At 45.8% G+C, this 20,437-nt stretch overlaps 1 protein-coding gene and 1 pseudogene across 1 annotated transcript; one reads left to right on the top strand and one right to left on the bottom strand.

Annotated features, from left to right (window-relative positions):
- Positions 1–263: 263 nt before the first annotated feature.
- LOC148143381 (uncharacterized) lies at positions 264–1,598 on the bottom strand. The gene has a single exon (XM_087975184.1). The coding sequence runs from the start codon at positions 1,596–1,598 to the stop codon at positions 306–308; it is 1,293 nt and encodes a 430-aa protein (XP_087831310.1). The 3' UTR covers positions 264–305.
- A 6,704-nt stretch (positions 1,599–8,302) lies between these two features.
- Positions 8,303–9,530, top strand: LOC148143380 (endogenous retrovirus group 3 member 1 Env polyprotein-like; annotated as a pseudogene).
- The last annotated feature ends 10,907 nt before the right edge of the window (positions 9,531–20,437 follow it).

The raw sequence follows: 20,437 nt of genomic DNA, 5'->3' as shown, positions 1-20,437 counted from the left end.
AAGTTGGATAGACAGTGCAGAGTCAATCATACTGCTGTGGATCTGGAGTCACGTGTAGGCCAGATCAGGTAAAGGATGCAGCTGGGACGACTGAGTGAATCCTCTCCCTAAAAAAGAACTGCGTGAATCAGGTGGGAGTTTTCTTCCACCCCCACTCCACCAACAATGGTTTCACCGTTAGATTCTGAACTCCAGATTTCTGACTAAATTCCAATTCCACCATCTGCTGCAGTGGGAATCGAACCCGGGAGTCCCCGGAATCAGATTGATAGTCCAGTCGATAATGGCACTTGGCCGTCATTCCTTCAATCCCCCTGCGATGGCACATGAACTCGCTGGTGGCTCCGCAGGTAGGAGGAGCGGGTGAAGGCCTTCCCGCACTCGGGGCAGCGAAAGGGCCTCTCCCCCGTGTGGACCCGCTGGTGCCTCAGCAGGTTAGAGGAATTGCTGAAGGCCTTCCCGCACTCGTGGCATGGGAACGGCCTCTCCCCTGTGTGGACCCGCCGGTGGGTCAGCAGGTTAGTGGAATGCCTGAAGGCCTTCCCACACTCGGGGCAGCTGAAGGGCCTCTCCCCGGTGTGGACCCGCCAGTGGGTCAACAAGTGAGAAGAATACCTGAAGGCCTTCCCACACTCTGTGCAAGGGAACAGCCTCTTCCCAGTGTGGACCTGCTGGTGGCCTAGCAGGTTAGAAGAATTGGTGAAGGCCTTCCCGCACTCAGGGCAGCTGAAGGGCCTCTCCCCGGTGTGGACCTGCTGGTGCCTCAGCAGGGTGGAGGAATTACTGAAGGCCTTCCCGCATTCAGGGCAGCTGAAAGGCCTCTCCCCGGTGTGGACCTGCTGGTGCCTCAGCAGGTGGGAGGAATTACTGAAGGCCTTCCCACACTCGGGGCAGCTGAAGGGTCTCTCCCCTGTGTGGACCCACTGGTGGCTCCGCAGGTGGGAGGAATTGCTGAAGGCCTTCCCACATTCAGGGCAGCTGAAGGGCCTCTCCCCCGTGTGGACCCGCTGGTGGGTCAGCAAGTGGGAGGAATTCCTGAAGGCCTTCCCGCACTCGAGGCAGCTGAAGGGCCTCTCCCCTGTGTGGACCCGCCGGTGGGTCAGCAGGTGGGAGGAATTGCTGAAGGCCTTCCCACACTCGAGGCAGCTGAAGGGCCTCTCCCCCGTGTGGACTCGCCGGTGGGTCTGGAGGTTGGAGGCATTGGTAAAGGCCTTCCCACACTCAGGGCAGCTAAAGGGCCTCTCCCCTGTGTGGACTCGCTGGTGGGTCTGGAGGTTGGAGGCCTGGGAAAAGGCCTTCCCACACTTGTGGCAGCTGAAGGGCCTCTCCCCCATGTGGACCCGCTGGTGGGTGTGGAGGTTGGTGGAATCGCTGAAGCCCTTCCCACAGACAGGGCAGGGGAATCGCCTCTCCCCAGTGTGGCTGTGCCGATGAGTCTCCAGAGCAGACGGGAAACTGAAGCCTTTTTTGCAGTCGCCACACTTCCACGGTTTCTCCACGGGGCGAGATTCTTCTGGTTTCTCCATGGCTGGAGCTTCAGCCACACACAAACGTGTGCAGAGCCTATTCCCCACTGTGAATTCCTCTTTCCAGGCCATATAACCGCTTCAGGCTCCACACTCAGTGCACTGCAATGGTAGGGTCTCTCATCCAGTCCCACTGATGCTGAAAACGTACTCAAACAGGAACCAAAACGCTTTGCTCCTTCTCACAGAATCATAGTTGAAAACCGTTGCAATCCCGATGGATTGAGTGACTGTCAAAGTGAGGACTGCAGACACTGGAGAGTCAGAAAGTGTGGCGCTGGAAAAGCACAGCAGGTCAGGCAGCATCTGAGGAGCAGGAGAGTCAACATTTTGGGCATAAGGCCTTCATCTGTTGATTTTGAAACTTCCATCTTCAGATCTTCAAATGCTCTGTAAAAAGAGATTACAAAAGCCATCACTGTCAGTGCAGGGTAGAAATTCTGAACAAGGAATTCTACTTTCTGTGGAATATTCTTTTCTTTTGTTATTCCACAAAGTTGAAAGCACCATCCCACTCTCCCTTCCCCTCTGTTCTCACTCTACTCTAACTAATTCCCTGAAGGTGCTGATTCAGAATCTTAAAGGGGCAGAAAAGCAAAAACGTCAAGACTGACATCTCTCTGCATTTTGGATAACTCCACAACACTGGGATACAGTTGACAGTGAGCAGGTCTGATTCTGGGAAGCAAACATAAGTGTGTCAATTCATGGGGTAACCTGCAATGCAGCTATTTGTGGAACAAAATGGTTAACGTCCCCAGGAAGGTGGGAGCAAATTGAGACATCAAGACATTAACACCGACACACGTCAGTGAAACTCTTCTGCTCCCAGTCAGGGCAAAACATCTTTGAAAGCTGCTCTGAAAGCCCAGTCTTCACAACCACACTTCTGCTTTCACCAAAGATAATTAGAGTCATACAGCACGGAAACAGACCCTTTGGCCCAACTTGTCCGAGCTGACCAGATATCCTACATTAATCTAGCCACATTTGCCATCACTTGGCCCCTATATGGGCCGGGTGCTGACAGCTGGGACTAAATTGGGTTGGCTATCTGTTCGGCAAGAATGAGTTGGACCAAAGGATCTGTTTCCGTGCTGTACATCTCTATGACTCCAGTCGCATTTGCCATCACTTGGCCCCGATCCACTGAACCCTTCGTATTCATACACCCATCCAAGTGCCTTTTAACTGCTGGAATTGTACCAGAACCCACCACCTCATCTGGCAGCTCATTCCATAACTGCACCACCCTCTCCACCAAAAAAGTTTCCCCTAAGATCTCTTTTACATCTCTCCACCCCGGCCTTACCGGAAACCTCTTACCCTCTCGTTCTGGACTCCCCCATCTGAAAGAAAAGACCTTGAGTATTGACCCTATCCATGCCCCTCAGGATTCTATAAAATGTCTGTAATGTCACCCTTCAGACTTTGGGGAAAACAGCCCCACCCCATCCTTCCATCCCTCCTCGTCCAGGTAATTAAGACACATACCTGAGTTTGCAGAATCTGCTCCCTCCCTGGATTCACTCCAGCTGCTACAAGTGAACAGATTTCCACCCCTCCCCTCTCTCGCCTTCCCAGGATGAACAATTCCTCCAGAGGGAGGGAGTTTCACTCTGAAACTGACAGGGCCACTTCCGCGCATTGTGACGCCATCAATGGGTCGGGGGTGGGGGAGGGTATGGGAGACGGGGCAAGAGAAAGGGGCGGGACGAGATGCGGGGCTCGGCCGGAAGCGGGACCCCGCACTCCGCCTGTGCTGCCCTGCACAGTTTGCAGAAATTCCTTCCCTTCAGAGAATCCCCAGTGTAGAAGCAGGCCACTCGGCGCAACGAGTCCACACCGACCCTCCAAAGGGTAACTCACCCTCAACCATTCCCCTAGCCTTTTTGCTCAAAACTGTTCGAAATGGGGTAAAGTGTTGTTTTTGCAGATGTAGAAAAAGCATACAGAAAAGGGGTACAGCAAGAGAACTATTAACCCTGCAGGTATTTAGGGACTTTTCAGTGTATAATTGTGGTTAATTAAATGCTAACATTGGTGTGTAATTACTATAACAAAAAATTCTTTTTGTAAAATTATGCTTTCAGCAAAAAGCTGAGATAACTGAAATGCTTGAGCTACACAAAACGATACAAGTTAATGAAATGTCCGAGGATGGAATGTACCAGCAGAATTGATACAAAATGTGAAACCAGATCTTGACAAAATAAATGTATGTGTCAGCATTTACAGAAAGGATGGTTGCCAACCTGGGGAAGGGGGAAGTAATAAGGGTGGAGCGCAGCTGGGCAGTGGTCTGGTACAGTAAGAGAGATTGGGTAATTAGGAGTCTGGAGACATGCCCTCACTCAGCTCAAAGGGTATAACTGTACACTAACCTGAGTGCTAATTTGCTCATTTGCTTCTGCATTTGATGCCCTTTCGTGCAAGATCGTAGAATAAATTGTCTTGTTTCCAGTTTTGGTGGTCTCGTCTAAATTTTATTAAACTTGTTTCTAAAAGATTTGAGGGCGTGTTCCGGGATCCCAAGCTCCGGTCACTCGGCATTCTTGGAGAAACGGAGAAGGTGCACCTCGCTGATTTCGGCGATCTCTAGTTTCCCCTTGTTGCCGAGGCAGCTCTGGGCGAGCGTGATCCGGACTGGGAGAACCTGGAGACAGGATGGGCAGACGCGACGCAGCGGGGTCGGTCGGGTAACTCTTGTGCACAAGACCCGGGTAAGAAAAAGGTCTTAAATAAGTATTATCTGGGTGACTGGGGTAGGCAGCGGGTTTTGTTTTGTTGTCAGTCTTTGCCACGAGCGAGGCGCACTATGACACGGCGGTTTGGTCGGGTAACTCTTATGGACGTAAGACCCACATTCGCGGGCGGCCGGGATTTGCAGCATTACTTGCTGTTTCGCCGCGGTGCGAAGGGCAGTAAGACGTGGTGGTTCAGTCAGGTTACTCTTGTGTACATAAGACCCGGATAAAGGTAAATTTCGGGCGACCTCGATTGACAACGTATTTTGCTGTCTGGTATTGCCACGGGACGGGGTGCGCATTCGACCAAGTAACATATGTGCACAGACCAAGGTATGAAAATTGACCTTTAAGTATTACCTTGGTGGTCGGTTCCGTACGAGAAGTACGGGAGGAATTGGCAACTTAAAAAAATAGAGAATAAAGGTCTTTAATTGGCTAGGTTAATCTAACAAATAAGGTGTCTAACTGATTCGATCACCCAGCCTTAGACCGGTTATTAAGAAGGGAAACCCCCACGCGGAGATTAGGACCCTGAAGTGGGTGTGGAAGAAGGTAACACCGAACTTCAGAAAGGTTAATTGAAATTATATAAAGAAAACGGCCGAGTATTAAAATGGGAAATAAGAATAGCAATTTAGATGTAGAAGGGGACATCAGAGGGACGTTCGAGGACCACATCCCAATGGACAGTCCTTTAGGAAAAATGTTAAGAGATTGGAAGTACAATCCTCGGACGGGAGGAAAGGATAAAAAACAAAAAGATTAAATGTCAATGAAAAACAACCTTACAGTCAGGAGGAATCAGATCATGCTTCGTATCAGAAGGGCTAGTAGCTGAAGGGCTACTGAGGGTGCACTTTGTAACTAACTTATGTGGACGACCAGAAAAATATTCAAAAGCTAGAGGAGTCGTTGCGGGAAACTCAAAGTGTCTGTGAGACATGGTGTCTGTGTGTGTGTGTGTGTGAGAGAGAGAGAAAAGAGCTGTACAGCTGGTAGAAAGTTTAACCCTTTGTGATTCAGTGTGAATGCACATTTGTTTGTTGGTGATTGAATGTTCCCTGGAGCTTGAGATCCGGGATTGTTTTGAATCTGATTTCTATTATGGAAATTTTAACATGATTTCTTTTAAGGTTAAGGATTTTGCAAGATTATGAAATAAAATGTTCTTTTTACAGGTCATGACTGCCTGACTATCAGTTTCTAACTAATCCCTTTTATCCTTACATAAAAGCGATTTATGGAGGACAGTTGAAGTTTTAACTTGAATAGACAAATCCTTTTAAGGCAGCTCTGGTTATTTCACGATCTATAGCATTGCAATTGAGCAATGACTGGTCAGGACTACTTGGGAGGACTAGTTTTGGATTTGAATCAGGGGACTGGAACCGGGTGATTGTGGTGGATTTCAGAGTTGGGAACTGTGTGCATTTTGCATTTTGAATATTAAACACTGAATAAAAGAATTTATAATATATAAATATATATTTACAAGTAAGATTCCAAAATGTATAGTTAGGAACAGGCTTTAAAGAAAAGCAAGCATCAATTGATAAATTGTATTTGAGATTACAGGGAGCAAGAAAAATTGCAATATTTCTTTAAAAGAATCAAGGTTTAAACAAAACATTGGGTGAGGAGATGTTACAAAAGGGAGGAGAAAGGATCGGGGAGGAGATGTTAAGGGGTCTGGTAGACAGGAAGAAGGATCAAAGTGGAAATCCCCACAGGCGGGATGTTATTACTGTGGAAAGACAGGTCACTTTAAGAGAGAGTGTCCAGATCCGAAAACGGAAGTAAAGGCAGTATCGTTTATGAACCTTGATGAAAAATAGGGGTGTCAGGAGTTCCTGCCCCCGGGTACCCACCAGGAACCCTTGATAAATTTAAAGATGGCACCTTACAAAGAGGACGTAGTTTTCCTAGTCAATATGGGGGCAGCAAGGTCATCCTTAAATTTTAAGCCCAAGGGAGTGGGAACAAAAACAAAAGTTAATTGGATTATGGCAACAGTTTTGTGATGAGAGGCACGAAGAATCAGTTTTGCGTTCATGATGAGATATTGCCACCAAATTGGGGATTTAATTAACTGCAAAAGGTGCTATTGAATCTGTTGAGGTTCTTATAAATGAATGTGCTTGAGCAAAAATATATAATTAATAATTAATATTTATAATAATTCAATTGTGTTAGCCTGAATCAATATTAATTGGCAGGATTCCTTCATACATTCTCAGTGACCTGTCTTATTGATTCATGGTTAATTTAAAACATGACTGCATTAATTCATTGTTAATTAAAGAATGGAAAGCTACATTACTGGCCAGTGTGTGTGCAGGCAGTGGTAGCAATAGCCTTATTGGTAGAGGAGAGTCGGAAACTTACTTTTAGGGGAGCCTTAGTAGTCAGCACCCCACATCAGGTACGGTCAGGAGAAGAAAGGGGCATGATTAGAAGAGCTGCTCTGAGGGAATGGAAAAGAGACATCCGGTGGGTGAGGGAGTGATACCAGCCAAAAACAAATTCCCCAATGTGGACCCACATTGGAAGGGTATGGATGAACATGATAGAGGAAAAATGAGGGACTTATGAGAAATGGTCATTTTGGGTATTAAAGAAGCAGCACCTAAATCTCAGAAGTTTTTTAAAGCTTTTCAAGTAAGACAGGAAAAGGAGGAAGCCCTGTCATCCTTTTTACAGAGATTAAAATAAGCCACTAGAAAATATTCGGGAATGAATCCCGATGATCCGGTAGCACAGGGACTTTTAAAGGTCCAATTTGTGACTAAATCATGGCCGGACATAGAAAAGAAATTACAGAAATTAGAAGGCTGGAGTGAAAAACAGATAGATGATCTGTTATATGAGGCACAGAAAGTGTATGTGAAAAGGGAAGAGGAGAAACAAAAACAAAAACAAAAAGCTAAAATAATGGTTGCAGCAGTTGAAGAAATTACGATAGACAATGTCCAAGGTTAGGACGACAAAGAGAAGCGGTATCATTGATGATTTTTGATGAACATTAGGGGAGTCAGGGGTTCCCTCCTCCTGTGACCCACCGGGAACCCTTGATAAATTTAAAGGTGGGACCTGAAGGAGAGGAAACAGTGTTTTTAGTGGATACGGGAGCAGCACGATCATCCCTAAGCTTTAGACCTAGCGGTGTTAAATTAACTAACAAAGGTCTCAAGGTTTCTGGAGTAAAAGGCAAAGAATTCTTAAATCAGAATGCAGGACAATGGTTCACAGACTCTAGGATCTTGAAATATGAGACAATCTTAATAGAACGGAATGACCTTGTGTTAGTCACAGACAGTTGCTTGAATCCAGCTGCATTTCTGTGGCGGAGAGAGGGGGGTAGCCCCTGGAAATCCAGAACATGACTGTCTTGATATTACTGAATATCAGACTAAAGTGCGAATGAACTTAAGAGACGTACCGTTGCATGCGGGAGCTCGGTTGTTTATCGATGGGTCCTCCCGGCTGATTGAGGGTAAAAGCACAATGAATATACTGTAGTAAACAGGATAGAGGGAAGCATTATCGAGGCTGAAAGACTGCCTAACGGCTGGTCAGAGTTCAATGATAAGTTTTTAAAGAACTATACTGTGGCGCTCGGCTCTTCTTTGTCTATTCTTAGGAATAAAGGCCTGTTGGTACAGACACTGCCATTCAAGTTTGCAGTACATCGAATACAACCGGGTAATTGGGTCCTGATCAAGACCTGGAAAGATACCAAACTGCACCCGTGCTGGGAGGGACCATTCCTAACTCTCCTGACTAGTGAAACTGCTATTCGGACTGCTGAGAAGGGTGGAGTCATCACACTCGCGTAAAAGGTCCTGTGAATGCCCCAAAGGTGGAGTGGCACGCTCATCCTACAGACAACCCTCTGAAAGTTAAGAAAGAAAGAATGAACGGAGACAAAAGACTCTTTTAACGTTTGCTGATATACATATTGTTATTGATTGTAAGGGCTGTGTGACACCTAAAATGTTAAGACAGGACAGTAGGCAGAGTTCAGAGATGGGTCGATACTGGTATAGTATTGTAACGTTAGTAGTACTAACTATTCAAGGAAATGCGAAAAATCACTTCACTACGCTGTGCCAGAATTATGCTAAACAAGAGGGACTTGCCGACTGTTGGGTCTGTGCAGAGGTCCCACACCATGGCGAATCTGGAATCCCCCCCTCAGTAATATTGCTCACTAAAAAAAGTGTACGATGTACAATAATTTGATGTGGGTTCAAATAATACAAAGTGGAGGTTTGAAAGAAGCAAATATAGCTTTGCGGGATGGTTCCCAAGGCCAGCTCCAAAACATCAGGGCACTATTGATAGTCTTAGAATTTCCCCACCGAAAGGAGCAGTAAATACCACCTGTTTCTGTAATCAGAATGATGCTGCACCTTTCCAACTAGGAAAATCATCTTGTGTCCACACCAGTCAAGCCACTGCCATGACCACTCCCCAAATATTAAACGGAACATATTGGGTATGCGGTCTGAAGGCCTATCCATCCCGGGGAAAAATATGTTCGTGTGATCAAATGTGTCATGTTATGAAGTTGACGAAACACTTCCCCAAAACCAGAAAGGTTGGAGTGGCTGCTGTTACCTCGCTTATATAGTCCCTCACCTCCGAATAGAAAAGCTTGAGCCCAACCTGAGAAAGGAAGGGGGGATAAGACGCAAGACCAGAGAGGTCTCAGAAGGAGACCGTCTACTGTGGACACTACTCCCAAACTACAGCACTACAAGGGCAGGGGTGGAAATACAGAAATAGCAGCTGCCCTTGAAAATTTAATTAATGATACCACCGACGCGATGGGAGAAACTCAATCCCAAATATCGGCCATAATCACTGAAATGATTGCCACAAGACTGACAGCTTTACAGAATCGAATGGCTTTAGACTATCTTTTGGCCGAAAAAGGGGGAACCTGTGCTCTGATTGGTAAAGAATGCTGCACCTTCATCCCAGACACCTCTTCCATAGTGGAAGATAAGGCAGAAATAGTAAAGAAAAAGATAAGCAATATAAGACAAATTGAAGATGAACTCCGAAAAGATGAAGGATGGGGATGGGGTAACTGGAGATTGACCGGGTGGGAAAACGGTTAGTGAATTTAGGCATTTATGTGCTACTAATAATTGTAGGTTTACTGATAGGGTTTAATGTGTTAAAATGGATAATGACTAAGCTGGTAATGTCTTTGGGAGGACAACAACCAATAATGGTACAAACTTAGAAGGGCAGAAATGACTAGATTGTGAACCTCGACACCATAGGGTGAAAAGAGGGCAAAACATAAGATTGCAAAAACAACAAATGGTTAAGAAAAGAAATGGGGGAATTGTTAGAAATGGGTAAAGTATGTTTTTGCAGATATAGAAAAAACATACAGAAAAGGGGTACAGCAAGAGAACTATTAACCCTGCAGGTATTTAGGGACTTTAGTGAATTTAGTGTATAATTGTGGTTAATTAAATGCTAACTTTGGTGTGTAATTACTATAACAAAAAGTTCTTTTTGTAAAGTTATGCTTTCAGCAAAAAGCTGAGATAACCGAAATGCTTGAGCTACACAAAACGATACAAGTTAATGAAATGTCCGAGGATGGAATGTACCAGCAGAATTGATACAAAATGTGAAACCAGATCTTGACAAAATAAATGTATGTGTCAGCATTTACAGAAAGGAAGGTTGCCAACCTGGGGAAGGGGCAAGTAATAAGGGTGGAGTGCAGCTGGGCAGTGGTCTGGAAGGGCTTATGCCCTAAACGTCGATTCTCCTGTTCCCTGGATGCTGCCTGACCTGCTGCGCTTTTCCAGCAACACATTTTCAGCTGTGATCTCCAGCATCTGCAGACCTCACTTTCTCCTCAGTGGTCTGGTACAGTAAGAGAGATTGGGTAATTAGAAGTCTGGAGAGATGCCCTCACTCAGCTCAACTGTACACTAACCTAAGTTCTAATTTGCTCATTTGCTTCTGCATTTGATGCCCTTTCTTGCAAGATCGTAGAATAAATTGTCTTGTTTCCAGTTTTGGTGGTCTCGTCTAAATTTTATTAAACTTGTTTCTAACAATACTAACGCTCCTGACTTATGCACCTAACCTGCACATCCCTGGGCACTATGGGTAATTTAGAACTGCCAATCCACCCTAACCTGCACATCCCTACACACCATGGATAATTTTGTATTGCAAATCCCCCCCTAAAATGGATAAAGTTAAAAATCACACAACACCAGGTTGGAGACTAACAGGTTTGTTTGGAAGCACTAGCATTTGGAGCGCTGCTCCTTCATTAGGTGGTTGTCAAGAATAAGGTCATAAGACATAGAATTTATGGAAAAACATGACAGAGTCCATGTCATTGAAATGACATGTTGAACAAACCTGGATTGTTCAGTCTTTCATCTTTTCGATTGGGTTGCAGGCATCATTAACATGCAAATCCCAGAAATACCTGTAAGGCACCTTCTCAAGAGAACTTAAAGTTTTATAACAAAAAGTGACATTTTAGACCAGCTCTGCAAGTGAAGTGTAGTGTGGTGCGGTGCGGTGCGGTCAGGAGAGAGAAAAATGTCTATTTCCATCCTGTATGTCTCTACCTATTTGAGAACAGATGCCTTACTTCTGTTGGTGTAAGTATTGTTGTAAATCATAGCTGGGTACTAATAGTTAGATATAAGGGGGAAGAGAATTCCTCAAATAGGGCAGTATAAGAATCCTGGGAGAGCTCTATTTCTGGTTTACTTGCTAATGAACAAACATTAAACACAAGCACCTATTTATTTCAAATTTGATTTCATTTTCCTTGTGTGATTCCCTGCTGTGACTACACTTACCTGGATGTTGACAGGCTGGGAGATTGTGGGTTGGGGCTTGATTGACTGAATGTTTTATTGTTCCAGAAGGTGTAGAAGGGAACAGGGAGATCAACAGAGGACAGAGAAATCAGGACCTGAAATCTGAGCTGACACCAGACTACCCTGTGATCAGTGCTTTGATTAGCAGTGCCAACCCTCCACCTTTACCTAACTTCCCATTTGAGGACACCCTCAATATTCAGGATCCAATCCTTGTCATCCTGAAGCCATGTCTCTGTAGAAGTGTCAGATTGCAATTATTCACTTCAATGTATGTAGTCAATTCATTCACTTTTGTTACAATGCAGCACACATTTAGACACACCATTTTTAGTTTCAATTTTTGTGATCTTTAGAATCTAGTTTTGATTGCTGGTACATTTACTCTCCTTGTCCCTTTCAATTGTTCTCTGATGTTCATTTTCCACATCACTACATTACTCACTGGCCTTGATTTGTATTGGCCATAATGTCCAGGGACGTGCATGTTAGGTGGGTTAGCCATGGGAAATGCAGGGTTATAGTTTCGGGGTAATAGAAGCAGGAGTAGGGCCATTTGGCCCATCCAGCCGCTCCGCCATTCATTAAGATCATTGCTGATCTATCCATTCTCTCAGCTCCTCCTCCTTGCATTATCCCAACTACCCTTAATTCCCCTACCATTGCAAAAACCCATCCAACTGTGTCTTGAATATTCTTAATGAAGCTGCCTCTACTGCTTCTTTGGGCAGAGAATTCCATAGATTCACTACTCTCCAGGAAAAGCAGTTCCTCCTCATCTCTGTCCTAAATTTACTCCTCCTAATCTTGAGGCCTGGTTTCATTCTCCAGCAGAAATTACTCAATAGGTAGAGCTTCATCCCCACAGTGCAATGAATTCCCACTTTCCACCAAAAACCTGGATGCAACTCATTCAGTTGCTGTCTCACAAATGCAAGATTTCATTGTAACTTCTTCTGTTCCCATTAAGGGCAAAAAATCTTTGAAAGCTGCTCTGAAACTCCAGCCTTCACAATCACACTTCTGCTTTCACCAAAGATTAGAGTCATACAGCACGGAAACAGCCCATTTGGTCCAACTTGTCCGGCCAAACAGATATCCTAAATCAACCTAATCCAATTTGCCTGCATGTGGCTCATATCCCTCAAAACCCTTCCTTTTCATGTACCCATCCAAATGCCTTTTAAAATTCTTCCTCACCTCAAACATATACTTTCTAGTTTGGACCTTTCTACTTTGGCAAAAGTAACTTGGTTATTCACCCTATCCATGCCCCTTACGAACGTCTATAAGGTCACCCTTCAGCCTCCAGTGCTCTAGGGAAAATATCCCCAGCCATTTGAGTCTCTCCCTGTAGCTCGAACCCTCCAACTCTGACAGGAGCCTTAAAAATCTTTTCCGACCCCGTTCAAAGTTTCACAACATCTTTTCTATAACAGGGAGACCAGAAATGAATGCAGTCTTCCAAATATGGACTTACACAGCTGCAACATGACCTCCCAATTCCTGTACTCTCTGCTCTGACCAATAAAAGAAAGCATACCAAATGCCTCCTTCACTATCCTGTCTACCGGTGACTCCACTTTCAAGGAACTATGAACCTGCATTCCAAGGTCTCTTTGTTCTGCAACACTCCCCTTAACGGTGTCAGTCCTGCCTGGATTGCTTGACCAAAATGCAAACTACACACCTCTTAAACTAAACTGCCACTTCTTGGCCCATCAGCTCACCTGATCAATTCTCATTCATAGTGAACTATGTTTCCTCTCTTATTCCTTTGAAGTTGAAAATCTCCACCCCACACACCCTCTCTCCGTTCTCAGTTTGCTGAACCTAATCCCTGCTGGACCTCATCCTGAAGGGTCTGCTTCATGCTGATTAACAGACCCACACTCAGGGTGGAGAGGGGGGTGGGGACCTAATTGAAACAAGGAATACTGAACAGCCTGGACAGAGTGGAATTTGGAAAGGTGTTTCCATTGGTTGGAGGGATTAGAACCAGTGGGCACAGCCTTAGAGTAAAGGGAAGACCTTTCAGCATGGAGATAAGGAGAAACTTCTTCAGCCAGACAGCAGTGAATCTATGGAATTCACTGCCACAGAAGGCTGTGCAGGCCAGGTCACCGAGGACATTCAAGATTGAGATGGAGACGTTCTTGAGTCTCAAGGTGATGGAGGGTTACGGAGATGAAGTGGGAGAATGTGGCTGAGGAACCTATCAGCCATGATTGAATGGCAGAGCAAACCTTGAATGGTCCAATTTCTGCTCCAATCCCTTATGTTCTCTTGCTGTCCTGGACACACACAGAGTGCATTGGAAGCAGGAGTAGGCTGTTTGGTCTTCCAAGCCTGCACCAACATTCAACAGATTATCGGCAGATTCACAACCATCAAGATGAATAGTTTGGGACTTGTTCACTGGATCACAGAAGGTTTAGAGGTGACCTGACAGAGGTTTATAAAATCACGAGGGGCAGAGATGAGGTGACCGCTGGTATCCTTTCCCTAAGGTGGGGGTTTCAAGTTTAGGCAGCGAATTTGAAGGTGCGAGGAGAAAGGATTTTAAAAAGGCGAGGGGGGGGGGCACTTTTCTTTTTACACAGATTGGTTTGTATGTGGAATGAATGTGGATGCAGGTTGAGTAACAACATTTAAAAGACATTTGGATAAGTATATGAATAGGAAAGGTTCGGAGGAATATGTGCCAATCACAGGTAGGTGGAATTAGTTTAGTTTGTGAATATAGTCGGCCTTAGACTAGTTTGACCAAAGGGTCTGGTTTTGTTGGTGTCTGACTCTGTAACTGTTCTATACTGGGGTTAAATCATTTACTTGCCTTCCCCCAGAAACATCCACTTCTTTGGTGTTCAAAAATCAGATGAACTCAGCCTTGAATAATATTCAATGACCCCCTAACGCAGGAAGACATCCCCACTTCTGAACGCAATTCCTCTTGTTAATATACCCCTTGCCTTGCTGATTGCTTGCTGTTGAAACTTTATTGCTGGAACAGCACAGCAGGTCAGGCAGCATCCAGGGAACAGGAGATTCGACGTTTCGGGCACAGGCCCTTCTTCAGGCCCTGATTGCTTGCTGCACCTGTCCAGGCAAAAGTGAGGACTGAAGATGCTGGAAATCAGAGTCGAGATTAGAGTGATGCTGGAAAAGCACAGCCAGTCAGGCAGCATCTGAGGAACAGAAAAAATCGACATTTCAGGCAAAAGCTCTTCATCTGCACCTGTCTGACAACTGGCAGTGACTGGTGTAGAAGGATGCTGAGGCCCCTTTGCACATCCACACATCATTCCTGATGAAGTGCTCGGGAACGAAATGTCGACTTTCCTGGTCCTCGGATGCTGCCTGACCTACTGCCTTTTTCCAGCCCCACACTTTGACTCTAATCTCCAGCATCTGCAGTTCTCACTTTCCCCACATCCCATTTAAACAATACATCTCCTTTCTGCTTTTTTTTTCACAGCAATGGCTATAACTTCACATTGAGATACTGCATTTGTCACGTGTTTGTAAATTGTGGTCTTATCTACATTGGGAAGACCCAGTGTAAACTTGGGGAACAGTTTGGCGAGCATCACAGCTGGGTCTGCAGAGGCTGACCAGACCTCCCAATTACCACTCATTTTAATTCCCCTTCCCACTCCCTTTCTGACAAGAATATCTTAGGCTTCCTCTATTGCCACAACGAACCAAACCGCAAATTGGGGGAACAACACCCCATCTTCCGCCCGGGCAGCTGACAGCCTGTGGGACTCAACATCAAGTTCTCCAATTTCAAATAACCTCCCTTTCCATCCCCCGACTCCCTTCTCAGCCCCGTGCCTCTCATTTCCACTTCTCCCTTTCATTAACCTGATTTCTTTCACCCATTGACTCATCAGGCCGTAACCTCTCCCTGTCTTCACTTATCCCCACTTTAGTCCCCTGCCCCAGCACCCATCCTGAAGAAGAGTTACACCCAAAATACAACTTCTCCACTTCCTGATGCTTATTGGTTTGCTGTGTCGTTCCAGCCTCCTGCCTGTCGATTTTGCCAATTGAGACACAGACCTCGACCATGTTTCCAGAGTCTGTCCCCTCCCTGGGTTCACTCCCTTTCCTTTCAGTTCCTGCAAATCAACAATTGAATCCCAGAATGAAAACGAAACAGAAAAGGGGGCGAGAAAAGAGAGTACTGTACTCACAGATCTTAGACAGAGGAAGGAATTTGCAGTCTGGGTGAAGCTCAATGTTGATTCAGAAAGAGAGGAGCAGGAGTAGCAGCTTCAGAAACTCATGGTCCAACTTCCGAATTCAGACAATGCTGTGGCTCTGATTGGCAGGAGGACCATTCTCCTTCCGGTCCTCCAGGGTTGCCTACTGGGCCATCAAAGGAAGATCGCGAGCCTTTTTTTGCGGAACGCGATGAGCATGCCCAGAGTTTTGCTGATACCGGTGGGCATACGCACTGCGTTGCTGACACCGGGTAACATGCGCAGTATGCTAACTGGGGATGCTGGTGTTCCTGTCAGATTTTAAGAGGCCAAATGCCAATGGGTAAAAAAGGGGTTGAGGCACAATTTGTTTTTTCGCTGTGGTTTGACACTTCATTGCTTTTGCATTCTGTCTGGATGCTCAACTTTTGTATGTCTTTTCACCACGTTGGGGGGAGAGTCCAGAACTGGAGGGCATGTGTTTAGGGTGAGAGGGGAAAGGTTTCTGAGGGGTAACCTTTTTGCACAGACGGTGGTGCGTGTCAGCCAGAGGAATTGGTGGAGGCTAGTACGTATGATAATATTTAAAATGCATCTGCATGGGGATATGAATAGGACAGATTCGGAGGGATAAGGGGCCAAATACTGGCAAATGAGTCACTAGATTAATTCAGGATATCTGGTCGGCATAGACCGAAGGGTATGTTTCTGTGCTCTGTGACGCTATTTCTAGATAGTTGGAACAACTTCATTAGGCCATTCACCCCTTACAGTCAAGATCAGAGTGGTGCTGGAAATGCACAGCAGGTCAGGCAGCATCCAAGGGAGCAGGAAAATCGACGTTTCAGACAAAAGTCTGAAATGCTGCCTGACCTGCTGTGCTTTTCCAGCAACACATTTTCAGCTCTGATCTCCACCATCTGCTGTCCTCACTTTCTCCATTTCTAACCCCTCCCGACTCCCAGGTAGAGTCATCACCATCCATTTTCTGTGTGTGTGTCCTTTTGAAGGGCTTGATACAGCGGTCAAAGCTGGTTCGAGGCATGAGAAAAGAAGGGTGTGGTTGGGGCTGGGGAGAAAAGAGACAGAATGGATGGGGGATAGAGAGAAACTGTGGGGGTGGGGGAAACAGAGAGAGAGAGAATAAGTGGGGTTGATAGAGAGATTGGGCGGGGGAGAAAGAATGGGCGTGGCGGAGAAGTGGGAGATGGCACAGGGCAGGGTGACACTAGGCACACAGATACACAAGATGATCACTGAGCCATCAGTTAGCCAACTTGACACACAAGATGGCCGCCAGATGACAATACGGAGAGAAACAGCAGAGCTGATACAGATACTGCCTGGGGCCACCAGAATGCCAGCACAATGGACTCACAACCCAGGTGATTAGTTTAAGGCGGGTGGGGGAGAGAATACACATGAGTAATGAACACTGCCCGCCGAAGTGTCTGGGTCCAGCCAACACCCATTATAGAAGTGCTAACAGCTTGATACAGACTCAATACCAAATGCTAATAGCCAGGGCTGCAGGAATCCCCCTTCTCAGGAAGAGCAATTAGCGCCCATTACTACAACAATGGATTTCCATGCAGACATTGAAATGGACAATGTCTGCACTGAAACTGACAACGACTGTGCGGAAACTAACAAAGGCTGTGCCTGAACTGACAAAGACTGTACCGAAACTATCAACAATTCTACAAGGATTACCATAAACAAATCATGTTACAAAGACAATAATCTCATCCCTGACCGATTGTATCACAAGATGTATAAAAGTTTCTTGACGTGTGCTCCAGGTCGAGAGAAGTCTCGCAGCTGACACTGTTCTGTTGGTGCCTTTCTCTCCCCGGAGCCCCGGTATTTCCTCGTGCAATAAACTCTGTCATTGAACCTCAATTCTGAATCCGAGCCTAGTGTTTTTCCCCACAACAGGGGAGAGAGAATGGGCGGGGATGGCAGATGGTGGGGGGAGGGAGGGAGAGAGAGAGAATGGATAGAGAGGAGATGGTGGAGGCCTGGAAGAATAGAAATGGGACAGAGAGTGTGGTGAGAGAATAGATGGGGGCAGAAGGTGTGGTGGAGAGAGAATAGATGTGGCAGATGGTGTGCAGAAGGACTGGTCAGAAGGCAGAGGGTGAGGAATGAAATGACAGGGTTGCAGAGGGTTGCGTGAGAGAGAATGGACAGGCTGTATGAAGTATAGAGGGAGAATGGACAAGAAGCTGGGGATGAAAAGAGAATGGACAAGGGGCGCTGTGGATGGCGGGGGAGAATAGACAGTGGGATCTGTGGGTGATGGGGGGAATGGACAGGGGAAGCTGTGGCTGGCCAAGATCAAAAAAGTTGATGACAGTAAACATTTATCAGATTGTTTCTGGAACAGAAAAAGTTGCACTGGCGTCTCCCAGAAGAGGGGTGTCTCGTATGTATTCCTTCAATTTGTTTTAAAATAATTGTTATGTATCTTAATTGTTAAGGTGTACCTGGCACCCAGAGAGATGGCTGTGGTTGTTGGAGGTCAGTCATCTCATTTCCAGGACCGTCTCTGCAGGAATTCATGGGGTAGTGTCTTAGGCTCAACCATCTTCATCAATGATCTTCTTCCATCATAAGGTCAGAGGTGGTGATATTCACAAATAATTGCACGATGTTCACAATTCCTCACAAACTGAAGCAGTTCAGTTTGAAATGCAACAAGATCTTAACAATATCCAATGGGCTGATGAGTGACAAGTAACATTTATGCCACGCCAATGCCAAACAATGACTCATCCCAAAAAGAGATAATCTGACCACTGCCCCGTGATATTCAACAGTGTTACTGTCACTAAACACCCTGCTATCAACATCCTTGGGGTTTACCATTGACCAGAAACTCAACTAGACTAACAACAGACAGAATGGCAACAAGTGCAGGCAACCAGTCAGGAATATTATGGCAAGAAACTCCCCAAATCCTGCCCATCTTCTACAAGGCAGGAGTCAACAGTATAACGGACTACTCTCCCACCAGCTTGGATGGGTGCGGCTTCAACAACATTCAAAAAGCTTGATACCATCCAGGACAAAGTCGCCTGCTTGATTGGCACCATCTCCACATACATCCACTCCCTCTGCCCGACTGTTCAGAAGCAGGAGTGCATATGATCTACAAGACACAACACAGAAATTCACCAAAGATCCTTAGAAAATACCTTCCAAACCAACAACCACTTCCATCTAGAAGGATCAGGCAACAGACACTTAGGAACACAACTTCTTGCAAGTACCCCTCCAAGCCACTTACCATCTTGACTTGGAAATATATTGCTGTTCCTTCAGTGTTGCTGGGTCTAAATCCTGGAATACCTTCCGTAAGGACATTATGGGTCACCGTACAGCGTGTGGACCACAGCAGTTGAAGAAGGCAGGTCACCATTACCTTTTCAAGCGGAACTAAATGCTGGCCAGCCAGCAAAGCTCATGTACCATGAATAACTTTTAATAAATGTTTGGAATCTGCAAATTAAAAAAAAATCAGTGTTCAGGTGGAATAGACGTCGGGCTTTGATTTGGTTCTGGATTAGTGGTGCTGGAAGAGCACAGCAGTTCAGGCAGCATCCAAGGAGCTTTGAAATCGACGTTTCAGGCAAAAGCCCTTCATCAGGAATAAAGGCAGTGAGCCTGAAGCGTGAAGAGATAAGCGAGGGGAGGGTGGGGGTGGGGAGAGAGTAGCATAGAGTACAATGGGTGAGTGGGGGAGGAGATGAAGGTGATAGGTCAGGGAGGAGAGGGTGGAGTGGATAGGTGGAAAAGGAGCTAGGCAGGTCGGACAAGTCCGGACAAGTCATGGGGACAGTGCTGAGCTGGAAGTTTGAAGAGCTTCCGGGCAGAGGAAATGACCTGGGAGTTGCAGTGGGAGAGGGACTCCCTGAGATTCTTGTAGAGAGAGGAGGAAAACTTCTTCAAGGCAGGCATGATTTGGTCCTTATTTGAGGACGGACAAAGAGCGATATACTGACACTGAATTGGAAATAGAGTTTCGAGTTAAACATCTGTAGTGTTTCACTCAGTGGATCAATTGAAAATCGATTAAAGATTGGCTCCTGGCGTGTATGTCATGAACACATGAAAAAGGACCGTTTAGAAGGCATATGGGACTCTTGATTTCATCTCGTTCATGGCTGATGTCCTACCCACAATCCCATGCGACCCAGATACTGCTCTATCTGCTGTGAGCAATGTTCATGGTGCTCATGTGTGAGATCGGAATGGGGCCCCGTCCCTCGTCGTTCTGATGGACGGTGCGACCAACCTTTGGGAATCCCAGGAGGACCGGAAGGAGTCTGGTCCTCCTGCCAATTAAAACCCCCGCCATTGTCTGAATGCGGAAGTTTGACCATGAGCTTCTGAAGCTCTTCTCTCGCTAAATGAAGATTGAGTTTCAGTACATACTGCATCTTCCTTTCTCTGTTTAACATCTGGAGTACCGCACTCTCTTTTCTCGCCCTCTTTCCCATTTCTTTTCTTATCCTTGGGTTCAGCTGTTGGTTTTTAGGAGCTGAGGGAAAAAGGAAGGGACAGACTCTGGAAAAGGTTGGTTTAGATCTGTGCCTGTTAATGTTTGACAGGCTTTGTTTCCTGAGCTTGATACATTCACTTGTCTGGCAAAAAAGGATGGCCTCTTGATCCATGTTGGGGATGGAAGTGGATTATGCTGTGGGTGACTTGCTCGTAGTAGTCCAATAAGTATTGGATAAGTAATCATGACACACAAACCTTGAGTTATTGACTGTTTATTCGAGAGCTCACGGGGAGAGCCAAGTCGACCTAATAGTCACAAGTCACTCCGACGAGAAACAGAGAGTTATGTGATTATATAGGTTACAGTCATTTAACAATTAGCAAACTGTTAATTGCAGGATATTGAGTAACTAAGTCACATTGCCCAGCGACGTAGTGTCTGGACGGTGTTGGTCAGTAGCTGATAAGTGTGCAATAGGTCCTTGCAAAGAGAAGGATATTCCCATGGAAGGAAAAAAAAATTGTTTATCAGGTAGCAGTACAGCTGCAAGGCCGAGTGTCTCTGT

Source organism: Chiloscyllium plagiosum, unplaced genomic scaffold (genome assembly GCF_037043375.1).
Source record: "Chiloscyllium plagiosum isolate Xiang-an unplaced genomic scaffold, Cpla_swu_hap1 HiC_scaffold_27, whole genome shotgun sequence".
Classification (NCBI taxonomy): domain Eukaryota; kingdom Metazoa; phylum Chordata; class Chondrichthyes; order Orectolobiformes; family Hemiscylliidae; genus Chiloscyllium; species Chiloscyllium plagiosum.
This window is presented reverse-complemented; position numbering and strand designations above follow the sequence as displayed.

Bases quoted from the DNA above. Each gene is read 5' to 3' on its own strand.
- LOC148143381 (XM_087975184.1), bottom strand. From the start codon at position 1,598: ATGGCCTGGAAAGAGGAATTCACAGTGGGGAATAGGCTCTGCACACGT.